The sequence below is a fragment of the Pongo abelii genome, chromosome 3 (assembly GCF_028885655.2).
Source record: "Pongo abelii isolate AG06213 chromosome 3, NHGRI_mPonAbe1-v2.0_pri, whole genome shotgun sequence".
Taxonomy (NCBI): domain Eukaryota; kingdom Metazoa; phylum Chordata; class Mammalia; order Primates; family Hominidae; genus Pongo; species Pongo abelii.
Window position 1 is genome coordinate 96,825,962 of NC_071988.2, and position 18,571 is coordinate 96,844,532.

The following is an 18,571-nucleotide window of genomic DNA, read 5'->3' on the forward strand; positions in this document are numbered from 1 at the left end:
CAGTACAAGTTTGTGAAGACTGATTTAGAAATCTTAAGAGTGTTATTAATAGCAGGTAAAATTCAACTATATCATCCCCTTTAGGAAGGAAAAGGTTCAAGTTCTGAAATTACACATGCCTTAGGACCTCATTTTTCATTGAAAGCATGACTAAATATGGCTAATAATTACATCAATATTTTTGGAGAGCTTGATAAATTAGTTCCAATTTCTGAACTTGAGTCGTATCCATTAACTTCAGGTAACCTCAATCTTCTCATCCCTTCCCTTCTTTCTTGTGAGATGCAAGGCAGAAAATACTTTAGAAAATCCAAGGTTGTAATTGCTTTAGATCATTCTCATCTTTCTTACTGCTTATTATTCTAACATTCAACCTGTATACCAGCAGTCTAACTGGACTGGGATAGATCTCTTACAATGGTCAAGTGTTACTTAAATGTTTTACTTTTTTTATACATATCAAATTTCACAAATAAGAAATTGTTCTAAAACCCAACTGCTTATTATTCCCACTTAGTTTGTATGAAATGCAACTGGGAGAAAACATTTGGGAACAATAAAAACTATAGATTAAATTAGGGACATAGATAAATGCTGCAGACATCAGTAGTTTATTGTTTGTTTAGTCCAAACACATTCAATATGGAAACTCAAAGAATACTTTCCACCTGAAACAATTAAACTAGATTCTACTAGCATATAATGCTTAACACATTACAGCAATAAAGATGGTAATCCATTGTCTTCTATACCTACTAAAGCCAAGATGGTAAAGCCAATTTGGTTGCAATAGTGTCATAAGGATAGAATATTACCATCAAAAAATAAAACAAAATCAGCAAATAACAGTAATGGTAGATGAATATTTTTACTGTTTCACTGAAAAGAGGACAAAATGTTAAAAGTCCACAGTACTGCAGGTGAACAATCACCATGTAAACTTCTCCATATGATGTTTTAATGTTTTATTCATGGTATGTAAAGACTGAAGCTGAATGGCTCTTTGCTCTACTTTTCTATTATTACACTTAACATTTGTCATTACTTTTGGTGCCAGAACAGTTTTCATGGATGGCAGGGCAATATCCTGAATTGGAAATTTTTTATATATATATATATGGAAACAGAAATACAAGAAAATATGCTTGGGGGAAAAAAAAAAACATTGACAATAAAACAACTGCTTCTTTAAAAGTAGTATTAATAAAGGCTTCAAAACTCCCAAGTAATTTTCTGGTAAGAATTTCAAGTACTATACATCAGAAAGTATAAAACTGTTTCAAACAGAAAAAAAAAAAATCCTTAAGCCCCCCAAAAATGGAAACTATGAAAATCTGTGTCCCCAAAATATATGCAATAGTGCAAGACTTTCCCTCAAACATGGAAGACCTCAAAGGGGGAAAAAGGGACAGATTTTACTCATATTGCCCAGTACATGAAAAACAAAATACATGCATCATTTGCTAGTTTACTAAATAGCAAACGGTTGCATAATTCAGAACCAATTTGCTACTATGTCAAGTGCATATCTTCTCTGTTTTACAAAGATAGAATGGAGAAGTCTTCCATGCTAACGAGCAGCTTTAAGTGGTCACACTTATTTACCCCACTCCTGCCTGAAACATCAGAAACTGGTATGTACTGATTGCTCCAAGCATAAAATTGGATAAGCTTTGCCATACTTGTGGTTTACTGGAACTTGCTATAAAGACAGACAATAATCCAGCAGCTACAAACTTTGCTCACAGAATTGTTTAAAGATTCATGTAAAAATAAAAGATGTCGTCCCAGACTTAAATTCAGGAGCCACTCGGGTGCTGACATCAGTTCAAGAATTGTGCAAAATGAATGACAGTTCCCTGCCCCCCAAATAGAAAATGCAAACACTTAAAGAGCTGCTGTTCTTTTCTCCGAAAATTGCAGTATCCTCACTTCAGGCTTACTTGCCATTTATAGAATCTGACTGCTTTTAAAATGTCACTAAAAATGTACGTCAAGTTGACTGACTTTTCCAAGCCCTGAAGTGATACGTTTCAACGTCCACATTCAAGCTAAGAGAAAAGTCAACTAGAGACTTACTCAAATAACTGACTTCCTCCTTCCCTCTCCCCACAAACACACAGGACTCCCTCCCTCCCACAGAGAACACAAAGTTGTTAACTGAAGAACAAGATAAATAATATGCTAGTCCATTTTACTGATTTTAAAGATACTGCAATTTTTATACATTTCGATGATTTTTCAACATTTTGCAGCTGTTTGGCTTTGCAGCACAGCAATTCATACACTATACTGTACAAAATTACCAGCAAGACTGGAATGATGTATTAATAGAAGGCACCATCATGCTTATTACATTACCAGAGAACAAAAATACAGTAAAGACAATTTTCACTGTACACAGCTTAAAGAAAGGAAAAAAGGGGAGGAGGAGTGTGTTGAGCAGCCAGCCATCCCTGTACTGAAGAGGGGCAGGTAGAAAAATCTTAGATATGGAGCTACTAAATCTGGTCTAATAGTCAAGACCATCGCATTTGAAGTTCTAATTTTTGTTATTTAGTTCATAACTAAAATGATTTCCTTCTGGAATATACTTGTAGTCTTGTTAAGGTTTATGTGTACACACGCTGGTCACAGCAAGCAGATAAAATGCCCTCATCATTTCACAAACTATTCACTACTGGAAAAGAAGATGAAAGATTTTTTTCCCTGTTGCCTCCTGTTGCAGATGTCAATGTTAATGAGTTCAGAGTACCCATTAGTACATTTTGATGAGTGCATAACAAGTTTCTGTTTGTATTTTTGGGGGGAGCCAAGAAAAAAGGCAAGATTCTCCAATTGCACAAATTGCACTATTTGTGTTCCCAACATTAACAGGCAGAAACAGTAACACTTAAACAAAATGTGCAGCAGAAGATTTTTTTTTACTCAAAGGACCTGAATTCAGTGGGCATGTCCTTTTAAGTTCACTTTGTCGTAGATAGTTTAAGATATGGTCATTTCTCAGTCCTTAATTCTCCAAGTCTAGATTTATAAATTAACAATGTGAATCCTGTTGTGAAATTGGGGAAATAATGTCCACCTCAATTTAACTGATAACCAAAGATGCTTTTCACATCAAAGAAATGATCAAAAAGGCTGTGTCACATTCCAAAGCCAAAAAAAAAAATTAACAAGAATGCAAACACGATGAATAATGTACCACTGCCAAGACTTTGCCAACAGTGGAGCTTCAGCGACGCTGTCCTGTGAAGCGGCCTTCCATTTGCCCGGTTCCTCTTCCAGAGCCAAGTTTCTGTGCCATGCCACCCCTTGGAGGAGGTCCTCTTCCATCACGATCACGCATCATTCCACCACCCACAATTCCACGTGGACCACCGGGACCTCGATCATTGCGCCTAATATCCCTGCGATCATCACCACCACCTCTGGTTTCTCGCTCTCTTGCAGCTCTTGTTTTTTTCTCTTCCACATTTAAACGTACTTCCCCTCGAAACATAATCGGCTTTATAAAAGAGAAGAAAAATATTTACATGGGCAGGTTAGACAGCAATAGAAATGATTACTCTGAACAGGTAAGTCAGATAAGCATAAGGAATAAAACACTTTTATAAGCCCCCCACCCCCCAGAGATAGGGTCTCAGCTGTCACCCAGGCTGGTGACAACCAGTGGCACAAGCATGGCTCACTGCAGCCTTGACATCCTGGGCTCAAGTGATCCTTCCACCTCAGCCTCCTGAGTAGCTGGGATTATAGGTGTCTACCACCATGGCCGGCTATTTTTCTTTTTTTGTAGAGACAATGTCTCACTGTTGCCCAGGCTGGTCTTGAACTCTCCTGGGTGCAAGCAATCCTTCTGCCTTAACTTCCCAAAGTGCTGGGATTACAAGTGTGAGCCACTATACCCAGCCAAAATTCTTAACATGCAATCTTTCCCACCTTCTTCAGCAAAGCAAGTAACAAAATTTAAAATGATCTGCAAACTGCTAACAAATCTTTATTCTTTGCATAAATACCATTTAATAACTATTTTTAGCTTTATTATTAAAAGATTTTCTATGGTTTTTAAATACCTCATATTAATATACACAACAGAAATAATAAAGTCTTGAATTATGCCCTTTAAATCACTTACTTTCGCAATTAAGATTCTCTGAACTGGTTCAGAGTCATCAAAAACCACAAAACCAAAATTTGGAAGCTTTCCCCCAACACCCTTGGTATTGATGCGAAGTTCCACAACGTTTCCAAAACCTGTGAAAATATACATTACATCAAGGGTTAAATATTTTTAACAGAATACCTTGATGGCTCTAATTGTTCAGGATGAATAATCGTTATCTCCCCGATCCATTTTAAAATAAAACTCGCAAGCTTCTACACACAGTGATAGCCAAGGTACATTTACTCAAGCAGGCAATCACCTAAGATACCAAGTAGCCTGCCCGCCTGTTGTGTTACCTTTCTGCATCTTTGGTAATCCTTTCATAAGTAAAGTTAACTGCATAATTTTGGAAAGACAATGTATTTTCTCCTAATATATTGACCCATTTGCCAAATGAATCCTTTATCTCTGAATTTATGACTGATTTATCCAGCTGTTTCTTCTAAACACTACTGAGCCAGGCCATATCAACACTAAGCAGTCACTGAGAAACATGTGAGATAAGTCATCTACTCCCTTCTGCACAATTAAGGTGAGTCTGGTAGCTGGACACAGTATAAAGAGAAACATTTTTTAAAAATAGTTATTAAAAAGCTCCATATGCCTCTTGCTTAATTTAAAATAATCTAAAAACTTCTACAGCAAAATAAATCACTTACTCATGAAGAATTCCTTTAGCTCATTTTCATCAATATCATGTGGCAAGTTACCAACAAAAAGTTGATGACTATCTGGATAGCGAATTATTCTACGGTTGTCAGAGTCATTCTGTTCCATATCTCCTCTGCCTGAGAATAGAAATAAAGCAGATATTAAAGTTTACAATATCATAAAAACTACTTCAAGGGAATGAATGTAAAAATCACTTAATATTGATATTCCTGTTTTAGTTTAGTAAGACTAGGTGAGCTTCCTGAAGAAGAGGCAAAAGTATTTATTACTAGTAGGTTAGAAAACAGCGTGACACTAAAATGTAAAGTGAGGACAATGACTAGGTTGCTAAAACAGCTTCTTCTAGATCTACTGGATTATACAAAAATCAAATATTAGTACTACAGGTATTCCTCCTTAACCAAACTGTTGCCATCACCCAGGAACCAAGCAGATTTCAGATAGTGAGGTATAGCTCTACTACATATTTGCTTAGTTTTTTGAAATTCAAAATTCTTTGGCTGTATGACATTACAGCAATCAGTAAATTTTAACAGCAATAATCACATTTATGCAGTCTATACATATTAGTGTGTATGTATATAGATATACATAAAATCTTATTTGATTCTCCCAATAACACAAGGAACACAGTGAGGAAAATAGGCAATACAAGAATAATTTGTGTAATATTTGACATAAAAGAAGCTCTGAATTTAAGGGTCTCACTCAAGATCCCAAGTTTAATTAGTGACAAATTTAGGACTTCTAGTTTGGTAACATATCACTTTAAAAATTAGTATTGTAAATGTGATATATACTATCTCCATCTCTCCCATCTCCTCCCCAAAGCAATCTAAACATTCTTACAGAGTTGAAATAAAAGTATTACGTATATAGCTAACAAGGTAAGCAAGTCAAAAATCATGGCAACTTACTTAATACCTAAAAATCAAAATGTGCTTATTGTTTATCTGTGAAGAGATAAGAGTGCTAAGAGAGTAGGTTATTGGCAGCTTGGTTTTGAACTCTTAAAACCAGTGACTAGGCCAGGTGCAGTGGCTCATGCCTGTAATCCCAGCACTTTGGGAGAACGAGGAGGGCAGATCATGAGGTCAGCAGATCGAGACCATCTTGGCCAACATGGTGAAACCCTGTCTCTACTAAAATACAAAAAATTAGCTGGGCCTGGTGGCGCGTGCCTGTAATCCCAGCTACTTGGGAGGCTGAGGCAAGGGAATCATTTGAACCCGGGAGACAGAGGTTGCAGTGAGCTCAGATCACGCCATTACACTCCAGCCTGGTGACAGAGCAAGACTCCGTCTCAAAACAAACAACAAAAAACCAGTGACAATAACCACGTAAGACTTAAGTCTTTTACACCTTCAAAATATGTCACCATGGCATGTCAACCAATCCTCCCTAAAAATTGGTTATTTGGCCCCAGACACTATTTTAGCAGGTTGCTCACACCACATCTTTAAGCAATTTGAGACTATACGGATCTGTGTATAGAACATGTACATCATAGTTTTTTGTTTAAGTTCAGTCTTTTCCAGCCTTACAAATGTTAAATGCTAAAGGCTATAAAGGAGCTGACTCACCTGGTCTTGGTCCTCTAGGAGGAAAACCAGGTCGTTCTCTAGGTCGTTGTTCACGCACACGAGGCGGCTGGGATTGAACTTCTGGTTTAGCTTCGACTCTTGGCTAAAATATAAAGAAAAAAAACATTATAAAAAACACTCCACCGGAGAAAAACCAACCAAAGCAACTAACAAGTCACTAGCAGACATAACAGTAGTTTTAAGTTTAGAATGTTTTTAACATAGTGTCCTATGTATGAGAAAAATAAATTTTTATCAAGATATTCTGTACCAATCTAGGACTGTAGGTAGCTTTTGTTTTCCCACTTAATGCTGTGTAACTCACAATAAGCTGCTTTTTACAGTCACATTTTCTCATTAAAGTTATATCAACACTGAAATAGCATAAAAGGTATTGCTACCAAAAAAAATCACAAAAATGCAAGATGAACCACTCCATGTAAATACATAAACAAAATTAAAAGCCATCTTCATCTTAGACAAGAATACATGACACATAATTTCTGAAAATCTAATTTGCTATCCTTCAAATGTAACAGTGCTCAGTAGTATTGCCTAAATCTCTGCCCATAATCTTAAAATCAGTATTTTTATAGTTCAAAGTATAAAAATTAGCTTGCTCTAACACCTAAAATGGCTACCTGTAAGGTTAAAATGCATGTTAAAAAAATGACAGAAACTTATAGGAACTTGTATGTAGCATCTCAAATAGTTAAAGTCCTTTAGCTCCCTACTGTTCTTCCTTATGAGAAAAATATGCATTTGAAGTATTGGTCCCAACAATTTTCCTTAACTAGGGGGCTGGGAGTAATAGGACAGTTTAAGATGCCTCCCAAAAGTTTCTGCCAACTGCTGAATTAAACATATAATTATTTTTAAAACAAAATTACACCGGTGTCTGCTATTACCTTTTCCTCAAGACAACAGCATTTTCAGTATTCCCAACCTCTTCAGACCTTCTACTACCCAAATATTTATGGTCCAAGGAAAGACAAATATATGAGCCTACAAAGGATGCTGAAAACACCCAACAGGATATGGAGAACATGTCCTCAACTCAGAAAGCTAGTAATTTCCGTCCCATCTTTAAAGATGGTCCATCTCCATGTAATCCCAGCACTTCGGGAGGCCAAGCCGGGCGGATCACCTGAGGTCAGGAGTTTGAGACCAGCCTGCCCAATATGGCGAAATCCAGTCTCTACTAAAAATACAAAAAATTAGCTGGGTGTGGTGGCAGGCACCTGTAACCCCAGTTACTTGGGAGGCTGAGGCAGGAGAATCACTTGAACCTGGAAGACGGAGGTTGCAGTGAGCCAAGATCACGCCACTGCACTCCAGCCTGGGCAACAAGAGTGAAACTCCTTCTCAAAGAAATAAGTAAATAAATAAAAAAGTGGTCATCTCTGAGGACCTCAGTCCATGCAGCGGCTCAAACTCTTTAATCATTTATATAACAGATATTGTAATTTACAAGGACAAATTTTGACACAAAAATGCTTCTTTCGGCCAGGCGCGGTAGCTCATGCCTGTCACCCCAGCACTTTGGGAGGCTGAGGCGGGCAGATCACCTGAGGTCGGGAGTTCGAGACCAGCCTGACCAACATGGAGAAACCCTGTGTCTACTAAAAATACAAAATTAGCCAGGCATGGTGGCACATGCCTGTAATCCCAGCTACTAGGGAGGCTGAGGCAAGAGAATCACTTGAACCTGGGAGGCGGAGGTTGCCGTGAGCAGAGTTCATGCCATTGTACTCCAGCCTGGGCAACAAGAGAGAAACTCCGTCTCAAAAAAAAAAAAAAAACAAACAAACAAAAAAAAAAAACAAAAAGCTTCTTTCAAAAATGACAATTTAATGTAAATGATTTCAGCCACTGTAACCAAAACGAATATTAACTCCTATGCTAACAGTTGAACCAAGTTTGCCTGCCTCTTCCTACATTCTGTTTTCCTCTATGTCAATGTCCTGTTTCCCTCGAGATGAAGTTGCTTACCATATTCTAGAATTCTACTAGTTATAAAATGAATATTTTTAACTCTCTCCAGGTTTTGTTATTTATATGTATTTACTCCTATAAGCTCCGTATCTTTTATTTTTTTAGAGAGACACAGTCTTACTCTATTGCCCAGGCTGGAGTGCAGTGGCACAATCATAGCTCACTGTAACCTCAAATTCCTAGGCTCAACTGATCCTCCTGCCTCAGCCTCCCAAGCAGCTGAGACTACAGGCACACCAGTGCCCAAGGCCCGTATCTTAACTTACTTTTACATCACCCAAAGAACCAAGCACAGTGCTATCAGACATAGATGTTCAGTAACTATTGCTTCATTTAAATTAAATTACATTTTTAGTTCTCTGACCCAAAACATGCAGGATAATGTTCTATGTCTGACAAAGATACTTAAGTGACAGCCCTGAGAGCACCGCTATCTGTATTTGGGGTTTAATTCTACATAATAATTTGATGCAAAATGTGATGCTGAAAAAGGCAGTTATTTAGAAACTTCAACTAAGGGGGTCTAAAAGCATACTTCAGTATGAATGTAAACAGAATTAGAGAATAAACGTACTCTGTCAAAGTTTAATAAAGTGAGTGTATTACTGGCAATTAATAAAAATACTAAATGTACCTTTATTACAAAATTTAAGAAAAACCTTAGATTCATCTAATCCAAATGTTATGAAAGAACTTGAGGCCCTGGTCTTGACTGATTTAAATTCTTTTCAAAACAGATTATCAAAACACGAGTAACTACAAGTAGCAAAATAAAGTTCTTCCTTATTCTTTAAGGATGAAAATTAAAAACAGATAAAGTTAAATATTAATAATTTCCAACACCTTACAAATAATTCATGCCATTGACTTAGGAATCTCACTTTAAGTAGGTATCTGATGATTCCAGTTTAAGAAAAATACAAGAACAAAAAGCTAACACTGTCCCTTTCAGTAACTGATGGACATATGTTAACTAAGTCAGCTGCATACTTATAATTCTTCAGGTCTCCAGTTTCATGATTAAAACTAGTTTTTCTGAACAGATAAAATGGCCAATATGCCACACAGTAGAGGGCCTTAAAATTAATTCCATGCAACCAGAAAGTATGATCAAATGACAAACCCACAAATGAAGGTCAAACAGAATATGAAGTAAGTACAGAACCATCAAATCAAGTCAGTAAAAGCAGGTATAACCACAAATAATAAGCCCTTCAATTAAACATAAGCTTTGCAGGTGAACTAGTCAATTTCCAGACAAAATCTTTTATTCAAGAAATTAACTTACCTACTTCTAAGTTAATGCCTACCAATACCCTGGAATTAACTTCCTTTTATCAATAATCTATGTTCAAAGTACAAGGAAATGAATACTACACAAAAGTAACAAACTAAAATTGAAGGATTATTAAATCAAGTAGAAATATCTTGAATCCATTTTAAGTATAGCCTAAAGACATTAGAAAGTTCTTTTAAAGTTTAAATTCTAAACATTTAAAATTTTTGTTTTATTAAAGGGGTGGCATAGGAAATACAACTTCATTTCCTATAACTAACTTTGCAAATATATTTAAGGCAAACTACTTGAGATAAATATGAAGGTATTTTTTTCTGGGCAAGAGAGTAGGATTTAATCAGGCATGTCTTAAGAGTCCTCTTTGATGCAAATACAGACAAGATACATGACTCTCCAGCAAGGTGCTGGAGAACTGCATAAGGTTTACATGAGGCTGGGTGCAATGGCTAACGCCTGTAATCCCCACCCTTTGGGAGGCCAATGCGGGTGGATACTTGAGGTCAGGAGTTTGAGACCAGCCTGGCCTACATGGTGAAACCCTGTCTCTACTAAATATACAAAAATTAGCCAGGCATGGTGTTGGGCACCTATAATCCCAGCTATTCGGGAGGCTGAGGCAGAAGAATCACTTGAGCTGGGGAGGTGGAGGTTGCAGTGAGCTGAGATAGCGCCACTGCCACTGCACTCCAGCCTGGGTGACAGAGCGAGACTCTGTCTCAAAAAAATAAACGTTTACATGAGCCACATATGGACTCATGTCCAACTGCATGACTTCAAAGCCCAACCCTACTATGTACATAAATGTCTGTGAGTTACTCTAGACCTCAATTTTTCGACCTCTAAAACAGAAACAATAGTACCCACCCTAACAGGGTGGTTGTGAGGATTCACTGAAAATGAACAAAAAGTGCTTCACACAATGCTTGGCACATACCAAAGGCATAAGCACTAGCTATTTTAACTGTTTAAACTCTCTGAAATGAAATAATCCAAAGGTTCCAAATCCAAATCTGATAGGAAATGAAGATTCCAAAAGAAGGGCCAAAAGTTATTTAGTGGGTCTTCATATAGGTAGAAAAGCACAAATAATACTGCACAAACTAATTTCCTTTGTTAAGATGGAACTCTGGGTGACCATCTTACATAAGGGTAACCACGTATTCCCTGAATACCCAAATGAAAAACAAAAAAGTATCATGGGCGTATTCTACTTTTATGTAGTTGATTACGTGTCCCAACACCAAAAAACTAAAAATTACTACTTTAAAAACCTCAAAATTTCACTGCTTAGAACACATAAAAGATACATTTATACACTAACATTTCAAACATAAATTTTCTAGTGGAATGAAGTTCAATGCAAAATGTAGGGAAAAAATTGGACACCCTTTATATGCTGATAAACTTAATTAGAATTTAGTTCATTCTAAACTAAATCTAATAAACTTCTTAGGTAGGCAGTGTCTTATTTTCACATTTTTGAAAGCTCTGAAATGGGTAAGATGACAAACAGACAAAAAGCAGAATACTAGAATGATCAGTTAAGGTGAACACTACAGTCATAAGTTGGTACAGGCTTCAATTAAGTGGTGTGAACCACTTACACACTGAGAGCTTAGGCAGCGTATGTTAAAAAGTTTCCTAGTTTTTTTTTTTTTGCTTTTTAAAAAAAAAAAAAAAACGATTCTTTATTACGCCACACTACTTTGTGCCTCTCCGAATTTCTTACCTAAAATATTTTTGCTAAATAGAATTTGAAGCTTTTGAAAAAGGAATATTCTTTTTGTTGTTTTAAGAAGCCTTTTAAATGACAATATTATATATTGGTAAAAACCAACTTAATCTGTATTTCACACACCCAAACCCCAAATACCACCTATGTAGATGATGAATGGAGATTCGACATTTAAAGTGGGTGCACTGACATATAATACAAGTTTTTTGTATATTTAATCCATAATTTCTGATTGACTCATTTTTAAAAGTATTTTAAAAATAAGCAATTGGCAATGTAACAAGGATACAATCCAATGTGTTCACAGATTGGTTACCTGTGAGACTGGTGCTTTAACATGGGGTGGAATTCCAGAGGAAGAAACAGTACCACTAGGAGGCAGGTTTTTACTGGTCACTGAAGCCCAGGAGAAAGCCTGCAGGAAATGCAACAAACCTAGACTACTAATCATGGAAAACCACCAACATTCCTATAGGGAAACTTCCAAATATATATTTTCTTTTCATTTCTAAACTATTGCTCTACATTGGAAGACTCCTAAAAGAAAGGCACACACACACATGCCAGTCTATGTGCCAGCTTTCAAAATCTCATTATGCAAGCTTATTTATAACTTTTGTCTGACTACTAAGTAAAACCATAAGCAAGTTCCTACATACTCTAAGTAGATGAGCAAGTGGCAAACAAAACCACTAACAAACATGCTAGAAAAACCTGAACCTAATAGAAACAATTTCCCTTTGGGGGTAAGATAGGGTGTGTGATGGTGTTAACGGGAGAGGGAAGGATAGGAAAGAAGAGAGTATTAGCTGGAAACTCTGACATTCACAAATTGAACAAAGAATCTCCTCCTATCACTACTCAAATATACTTTAACCTTTGACTTTGAAGAAAGATAAAAGAAGTTTCGGGTAGGCTTACATGATACACTAAGGATGTCACTCATCTTTCCAAGATAGTTTAATTGGTGTAGAAAGGAAACTGATCCCATTTAAACCACAAACAACAGGTATCTCTTCTTTTAATTATAGACCAACTTGTTTAAGTTGGGAAACTGCATGATTCCTGGTGCATCTGTGCTCAGAGAATTTAATACAGAATGAAAGAACAACTGACAGCTCTATACATGGATCCAAATAATTTCATATAAGTTACTAAACAATGCATACAGACAAGGATTCATCTTAAGTTATAAGTTTCACTCTTAGAGGGGTATTTTGCGGGGCAGGGAAACAACATTTTCTCAGGTAACAAAAAACCCCACAGCTTCTTTCATATACATAAAATAATTTACTAAACAATTTAACATAATAGAAAAAGGTCATACTTCATTAACAGCACCAAATTTGAACATGTGATGTTGTAAGTCTAAAGAGTTCTTTGATCTAACCTTTGGTGGTTCTTGTGGCAGAGAAACAGGTTCTGCCGGAGGAGGAGTAGTAGATTTCTCCTCTAATTCTTCTAAGTTCTTCTCCTCCACTTGTGGTTTCAGCTCTTCAGTCTTTGTTTCAGATTCTGGCTCAGGTTCAGGTTCATGAGAGGATTCTTCCAAAGGCTCCTCTATGCCATTACTACAATAAAATATTTAGTTCACTTTTTAGTAGGAGTTCAAGTAAGACAAAATTCAATTTCTCTCTAATCCAATGGGTGTAACTAGTTATATGCCAATAACTTGTTCTAGGTCTACAAAGTATTCAAAGCAAAATTCCAAAAAGAGCTATAAGACAGAAGGAATAATACTCTCAAGTAGCAGTTCTTTAACCCCACCATTTCAAAACTGAATTACTAAGAATGTTTACTTTAGTGCTAACTATAAACCTTATCTTTTATAAAAATAAAATGCTTACTCTGTGTTGTCTTAAACACTCCACATTATCAGTAAGGAACCACTATTTTGGTGCAAGCCATGTTCAATTTTTGTATTAAATAAAACCATTCTTTCCAAATTTCTTGCATATATACAATAGGTACTCAAATACTGACCTAATAGGTGGTTTTATCAAGAATTTACTTCCAACAATAATTCTAGGAACAAAAACCACCTTGCTGACATAGTTCAGACCAAATTTAACCTTGCCAATACTATGCTTACGTCACAGGGTGAGCTTCATAGTAACCACTGTTAGCATTTTCTTGCACAGGTTCAGGAGATGGTTGTCTTTCTTCTTGTTCCTCTTCTACTTCATCTTCTGATTCTGACAATACATAATACAGCACATCTTTTTTAAAGAGGCTTCACAATTTCTAACGGACATATTTTTAATATGTTTAAGGAAGTGGTATGATAGCAAAAAAGAAAATTTGACAATTTTCTTTCCTTTTTTTTTGAGATGGAGTCTTGCTCTGTTGCCCAGGCTGGAGTGCAGTGGTGTGATCTTGGCTCACTGCAACCTCCGCCTTCCGGGTTCAAACGATTCTCCTGCCTCAGCCTCTTGAGTAGCTGGGGTTACAGGTATGCACCATCATGCCCAGCTAATTTTTTTTTTTTTTAAGTAGAGATGGGTTTTCACTGCGTTGGCCAGGCTGGTCCCGAACTCCTGGCCTCAAGTGATCCACCCACCCTGGCCTCCCAAAACACTGGGATTCCAGGCGTGAGCCACCACGCTCGGCCCCCCAAAATTTTTTTTTTTTTATAACAAAGGAATTCATCTACAATCCCCGTTCTCTCAAAAACTGGAGAGCAACGATGAAGTTTAATATTTATTGTACTCTATTAGAAAAAAACAAATCTTTTAGTAAAAGGAAAAAAGTTATATTAAAGCCACAATTTAGCTTCCTTTGTCACATATATTTAATAGAGCAATAATGATAAACTAACCACTGTACATCAATGGAAGATGAATCAAATAATTATGGCATAGCCACAACATAGACAGCCAACGAAGACATATTACATTAAAAAAAAGGAAGCTTTGAGTCAGTGTAATTCCACATTTATAAAAATACATGTTGCCAAGTATAGAATCCAAAAACCTTCTCCAATAGGCACCAAACTTGGTTATCTACAGAGGATGAGACTAAGGGGAACCTTTTTCCTTGATATCCAAATTTTGTATATTTTCAAACAATGGACATCTTTTTGTAACAACGACAACAACAACAAAACCATGAAAAAAGGATGTTTGACACAGTTACAATAAAGAAGCAAATTTCCGTAGACGTCATACTTATAGAAATTAGTCCATAAAGAATACCAACAGAACCCTTCTATCTTCGTATCTTCAAAGTAACCTCACCTTCATCAAGTTCAGGCTCAGAATCACCAAACACTTCATCTTCATAACGAAACATATCATTGTGAACATAAAATTTGTTTGGAACAGATCCCTATAGGAAACAACATTTATTCCATAAATACCCAGAAATCTGGTATTATATAAAAGAGCAAATTACATGGCATACACAATTTCTCATTTTAATACTAGAGATCTGGACTCAATATAATTTTCCAATGCTGAACATGCTATGATGTTTATATAAAATAAAAAGGTCACTCGAAAAAATATAATAGCAAAACTCACAATTACTTTTGCACCAACCTAGTAGAACTCAAGAAACAGCTATTTAATAGAAAAGAAACCAAAAGAACTTTTCTATTTTGTTTTCAAATGTAACCTTTCAAATATACCAATATATTTTTTGTATTAATGTAATCTTAATCACCCATTTACAAACCTGTATCAGTATCTGACTTTTAATTCCAAATAGTCAAAGCACATGTACACACACACACTCACTCACTCAAACAACAGGTCAAACACAAATTCCTCAAAAATAACAATATGCAAATCTAAACTTATTAGAAGAAACCTTTGGACACTTCACAACTAGCAACCATATAAATGAAAACTAAGTGAAATGAGAAACTTACTTCAGGAGCCAGAACAAAGGTTTGCATAAACTTTCTTTCTGGTTGTCCACTGTTAGACAGCAAGCCCATGACCTGGACAACTACTCCATCACTCAAGGTTGCATGAGCATCCACATGACGAATTTTAGTATGACATTCACTGAAGTTCAGAGATAATACTTTGTGGTGTATATCCTTTATTAGGGAGGGAGGGAAAAATATAAACTCTGTGATACTGCATTACCTACACAACAATATTACCTACCCTCATTGATTTCCTTACCACTCTGCAATATTAACTAATCTTCCTAAACTGAATCCATCGACCACGCTGTGCATCACTGCCAGAATGATGCTCCTAAAGAAATCACAATAGCTCTCCAATATTGTGCAGTAATCTGGGCTTTATACAGCTTTCTCCCACTTTTCTGTAGTAAGTATTTGGTCATTCTCACAAATTGTGTTGACTACTCCTTGAACTTACACATAATTTTACTGTGTGTTTGCTGATGCTATTTTTTGTCTACTTATAATTCCTTATTTGGTAAGGCCAATTCTTATGGTCTCACATCCTCTACACAAAGTCTTCCTTCCCTGTTAGGCCATAGGAAACATACATTTCTGTGCATTCCTATAGCATAGGGTTTAGCTCAGATTTGTATAAACTTAATACACTGTCTCAACTATCTCATGTATAAAATACATCATGATATAAAACATACCATTTTCTCCTTTGTAGCCATTGCAATATAACACCATGTTTCATACAAAAACGATGTTTAAGAACTCAAGCATGTTCGACAATTATTGTCAAACTGAACAACTATTGACAATTTATGCTGACAATTACTGTCAAACGTAAATTTCAGTTACCAATAACAATCATATTGGAAAAAAAAAAAAAAAAGCCGGCCAGGCGCAGTGGCTCACGGCTGTAATCCCAGCACTTTGGGAGGCTGAGGCGGGCGGATCACCTGAGGTTGGGAGTTCGAGACCAGCCTCAACATAGAGAAACTCCGTCTCTACTAAAAATACAAAATTAGCCGGGTGTGGTGGTGCATGCCTGTAATCTCAGCTACCTGGGAGGCTGAGGCAGGAGAATTGCTTGAACCTGGGAGGCGGAGGTTGCAGTGAGCCGAGATCGCGCCACTGCACTCCAGCCCGGGCAACAAGAGCAAAACTCCGTCTCAAAAAAAAAAAAAAAAGAAAGAAAAAAAAAAAGCCATGGACACAAGAAGGCTATTTTTAAAAATCTCCATCTTAACACAAAATTTCTAAACTACATATGAAATTGATACTTACATTTTGGCCATAAACAGCTTCCTGGGGCTTTCCACTAGCATCTACTCCACCATGAACATAGGAAGAATTCCTGCCATAAAACCTGCAAAACCGTAATTAATGATTAACACTGAATTGTCAAGAGAAGCCTAAGAGGCAGTAGAATTCTGGTGCCATAGACTAGGTTCTGGATCCGGCTCTGTCACTAATTAGTTGTGTAATCTTGGACAGGTAAGTTACTTAAGGTCTTTAAGTTCCGTTTCCTTGGTTATAAAACAGGAACAGGAACTACTCCATAGGGTTGTTGTAAGGATTAAATGACTAATGCACATAGAATGCTTAGTTTATCTGGCACAGTAAGTAGACAATCATTAGATATTCACATCTATTTTTTGTTAAGTGGAAAAATCGGATATTTTTGACTAGTACATTCTAAATACAGATGCTATAGTAATTAACCCTGTTTTTTCTTCAGATACAAAGACTCAGCTATCTAGATTTGTTCGGGAATCAGAGTTTAATACTGTATCCAGATCTCCAAATGATTACTAATTCTAAAGGCTTAAACTGTTTAGATTTAAAATAACTGAAATAATTCAGAGACCAAGTCTAAAATCCAAAATTATGCCAGTATCTAATTTCTTTTTAATATTTTTGTACTGTTCTTAAGTATGTGTAAATTAGTCTTTTATTGGCATTATCCAAAGCAATTAGAATTAACATCTTTCTAAATTAAGCTCAAAGACGTGAAGCTAATTTTTTCACAGTGAAAACACAACTCCTATAGTAATAAAACACGTAAGGGCTTCCTTTATGCTAAGCAATGTTTTTAGTGTATTATGTGTACTGATTCACTGAACTTTCTTAACAATCTCATGAAGTGCTATTATCTAAATAAACAAGCTGAGGTTCAGAAGAGGTTAAATTAACTCCCCTAAGGTAGCATACCTATCAAATGGGGCACCCAAGATAAGAACCTAGTCAGTCTAATTTGAGAGTCCATGCTTTTAACCACTACTCTTATCATTAAACTATTTTCTCTCATGTACTACTGGCAACGTTTTCTACAAAACAGTTTGGCTGTGTGTGTATACACATGAAAAGCCTCAGAATGATCATCTCTCTTTGATGCATTAATTCTTCCAGGAAAGTATCTAAGAAAATAACTAGCAACGTGCACAAATAATGCATGTTTCAGGATATTCATTAGTGTTGCTTACCACAAGTGGAAAATTATAACAACCTGAATTTTCATTAAGAAAGAAATTGGTCAAATAAGCTAAGTCTAAAACAGAAATCTGTTACTGTTTAAACATGATGGTGTAGGGCCCTATTGTTTTAAAATTTGTTCTTGGTCACTAAAGAAAACAAAAAACCCTGTATCATGAAAAGACCAAATTTCAGATATCAAAAGGCCCTATTAATTCTGTATCTTCCCCCAAACTCCCTCACATACATTGTCATAAAAAACATCTTTATTTTTACAATTAGAGAATGACATACAGTTATTCACTTTATGTTAGTTACACTTTATATATACTACATTCTAATAGAATGGTTGGGGACACTACTCAAAACGGGGCCTGAATACTGGCTGTGGTTAGCTTGTTTACTTATTGAGTGATCCTAGATGAATTACTAACCTCAACTGTCTAACAGGTAGAGAGCTAATAAAAGTAACTTCACTTTAAGACTGTCATAAGGAATACATAATATACATACGTAAAGTAATTACAAACAGAGCCAAGCGAACAGTAAATATAAAAATGCCTCCTTGAATAAGACAGATTACACATATGTTCAACAGAGCAAGACAAATTGCTACTAAAATGCTAATTAAGATGACCTACAGATAAAGGAATTTAAGTCTTTTAAACAGCCTTTCTCACAGTAAGTGGCAATATATTTATCCTTGACCCATTTGGCCAGTGTGTTCTGCAATATTTACAAAGTCTAATTCTTGTAAGAGTTTCACCTATCTTCTACTTGCTAA

General features: G+C 36.1%; 1 protein-coding gene across 17 annotated transcripts in view; it reads right to left on the bottom strand.

The window, feature by feature from the left end:
- Positions 1 to 592: 592 nt before the first annotated feature.
- G3BP2 (G3BP stress granule assembly factor 2) overlaps positions 593 to 18,571 on the bottom strand; it is an 84,947-nt gene continuing 66,968 nt past the window's right edge. For 9 of the 17 annotated variants that reach the window (XM_009240093.4, XM_063722789.1, XM_054553242.2 and 6 more), the window contains 9 exons: positions 16,600 to 16,681; positions 15,319 to 15,492; positions 14,684 to 14,774; positions 13,540 to 13,642; positions 12,838 to 13,018; positions 6,421 to 6,523; positions 4,825 to 4,953; positions 4,136 to 4,254; positions 593 to 3,505 (listed from right to left, as the gene is read on the bottom strand). In XM_009240093.4, coding sequence (XP_009238368.1) covers positions 3,233 to 3,505; positions 4,136 to 4,254; positions 4,825 to 4,953; positions 6,421 to 6,523; positions 12,838 to 13,018; positions 13,540 to 13,642; positions 14,684 to 14,774; positions 15,319 to 15,492; positions 16,600 to 16,681 — 1,255 coding nt within the window. In that variant the 3' untranslated portion in view covers positions 593 to 3,232. 17 annotated transcript variants of the gene reach the window in all.